Raw genomic sequence first — 2604 nt, forward strand, 5'->3', positions numbered from 1 at the left:
AACCACATTTCATTTCTTTTGTTGCATTTTACTGAGTGCATCAACATGTAATGCACTCCTTGCCCCCAAAATGACTTTTTCCAATTTGTTCCGATTCTTAAAAACTAACCGAAATCTCTTTCACCATGCCTCATTCCAGCTAAAATGGCCCTTATTCTGTCAAAAACCTCCCAACTCAACCTCCTCTTGCAAGGAAGTAGGGTACCTTCTCACTTATAGGCTCCAACTCGTACTCTCTACAGTTTACGGTCCGCACAATCTGCACAATCGATATAAATAAAATGTCAGCAACAAAAATAAATCAAAACCACTGTAGTCGCTTAAGCGATCTCGGATCACTTAAGAAATCTTGACTCTGCCTCGTGCAAGATCGCTTAAGCGATTTGAAATTGCTTAAGCGACCAAGAGTTAACTGAGAATCTCTTAAGCGATATAACAGATCGCTTATTATATCTGTGATTCTGCCCAGACCTAAGATCGCTTAAGCGACCAAGAGCAAACACTCATGATCGCTTAAGCGATCTTAGGTCTGGCAGAATCATCTGCCCAGATCTCAGATCGCTTAAGCGATCCTTTTTATAGCTTTAGCGATCATGAGTGCGATCACGAGTAAAACAGAATAATCGCTTAAGCGATACAAATGATCGCTTAAGCGAAAGTACAAGCAATATTCCCAAACAACGTACCCTATCTTCGCCAGCCTCCTCCTCGTCGCTTGAATCCTCGGATGACTTCTCCTGGCCTGAATTCTCGCCTGACTCCTTGTCTTCAGAACTGTTTGCAGGTTCTTCCCTCTATTCTTGTGCCACCGGCGTCTCCTCTGCGTGTGGACTACCTTCACTGGTCGGATGATCCACCGGAGCAGCCATTGAACTGCTTGCGCCACCGGAATCTAGGATTCGAAGTGGCGTTGGGCTTTCCTCCTCATTGTCAGTGTCAGCCATGATTTTGGATTGAATTTGGTGTCAAAGTTTGCAGTTTTGATCGGAAATGTGGACTGTATCGCTGGAAATGGCACAGATTCCGTTTACGGTTAAGGAAATCGATTTTAGGGTTCAACAAATCGATCGGAAATCGTAACTATAGTGCCAGAAATCGCGACTGTATTCGGTTTAGGGTTCAAGAAATTGATTTAGGGTACAAATTTGTAGGTGTTCGATCGGAAAAAATCACGTCTCTCTTTGGTTCAAGATATCGCTTTTTGCCGTAATGATTTTCGATTAAGCAAGGTGAATAGTGGGGCTTGTTTTGAGAAATTTCAAATTTTAAAAACTTTCATTAGATCTTATTTGGCTCACATATGTTTTAGTATTTTTATTTTAACCCCTTTTAGGTGTTTAATTAATTCTAATTATGCCACGTCATCTTCTCTAAATTAAAAAAAATTGAAAAACAGTTTAAGGCCATTTTCTAAAATCGAAACTGAGGATGGCCGGGTAGCTAAATTTTCTCACATTCATGGCTTCCTTTCACTTCACTCTCCTCCTCGTCCTCTTCCTCTCTCTCTTTCTCTCTGCTTCAGCCAATCTCCACAACACGAAAGCCCTTCTTCACAATTCCTCAAATCTTTACGATTCACAACTCCTCACTCTCCCTCTCAATGATACCCCACCAACTCGTTTCTTTGAAGTAACCAAACCCATTAAGCATCCCAACACCGAACCTTGTTCGCATCAAATTCTCCGCCATGACTTTGGCTACACATACGGGAAACCCCCGGTTACTGCTAACTACACGCCGCCTACTCATTGTTCTTCCCAGAAGTTCTCCACGATCGTCCTCGAATGGAATGCCACTTGTAAAGGAAGACAATTTGACCGCATTTTTGGGGTTTGGTTAGGTGGGGTTGAGCTTTTAAGAAGTTGTACAGCTGAACCGAGGGCTACTGGGATAATTTGGAGTGTTGAGAAGGATATAACGAGGTACTATTCGTTGCTTCTTAAGAATGAAACTCAAACTTTTGCTGTTTATATGGGTAATCTTGTTGATAAAACTTATACTGGTGTGTATCATGTCGATATAACTATGTATTTTTATCCTGCTGAAGGGGGTTTTGATAGGAATGAGCATGTTTTGAAGCATAATTTGAAATCTGGGTATAGTCCCAAGGCTGATTTGATTTTGCCCATTTCACGAAATTCGCCGGGAAATGATGGGTTGTGGTTTGAGATTGAGAATTCAACTGATGCTCAGGTGAAGGAATTCAAGATTCCTCAAAATGTATATAGAGCTGTGTTGGAGGTGTATGTTTCTTTTCATGAGAATGATGAATTTTGGTATGGAAATCTTCCGAATGATTACATTGCCGAAAATAATCTGACTGGTTATGCTGGAAATGGACCTTTTAGGGAGGTTGTGGTGAGTCTTGANTATGCACCCTTTTGTCGCTGAACTGATTTTTGATAAGATTCAACATTTTTTCCATTCTCCATGATCATCTTATCACAATGATCTAATTCACCAAAAATTTCTGTTAATTCTCCATAATACATGTAAAATAATGGCAAAGTGTAAGTTTTTCTATTTCACCATATGTCTTCATATGCACGATACATTGATGAAATTTAGGAGAGAAATCAGCAAAAAAATAAGCTAATCTAGCTA

The 2604-nt window shown here is 40.3% G+C and overlaps 1 protein-coding gene across 1 annotated transcript; it reads left to right on the top strand.

The window, feature by feature from the left end:
• Positions 1-990: 990 nt before the first annotated feature.
• On the top strand, positions 991-2391 carry LOC116122740 (peptide-N4-(N-acetyl-beta-glucosaminyl)asparagine amidase A-like). The gene is made up of 2 exons (XM_031408552.1): positions 991-1032; positions 1441-2391. The coding sequence occupies exons 1-2, from the start codon at positions 991-993 to the stop codon at positions 2389-2391; spliced, it is 993 nt and encodes a 330-aa protein (XP_031264412.1).
• The last annotated feature ends 213 nt before the right edge of the window (positions 2392-2604 follow it).

The sequence above is a fragment of the Pistacia vera genome, unplaced genomic scaffold (assembly GCF_008641045.1).
Source record: "Pistacia vera cultivar Batoury unplaced genomic scaffold, PisVer_v2 Contig137, whole genome shotgun sequence".
NCBI lineage: Eukaryota > Viridiplantae > Streptophyta > Magnoliopsida > Sapindales > Anacardiaceae > Pistacia > Pistacia vera.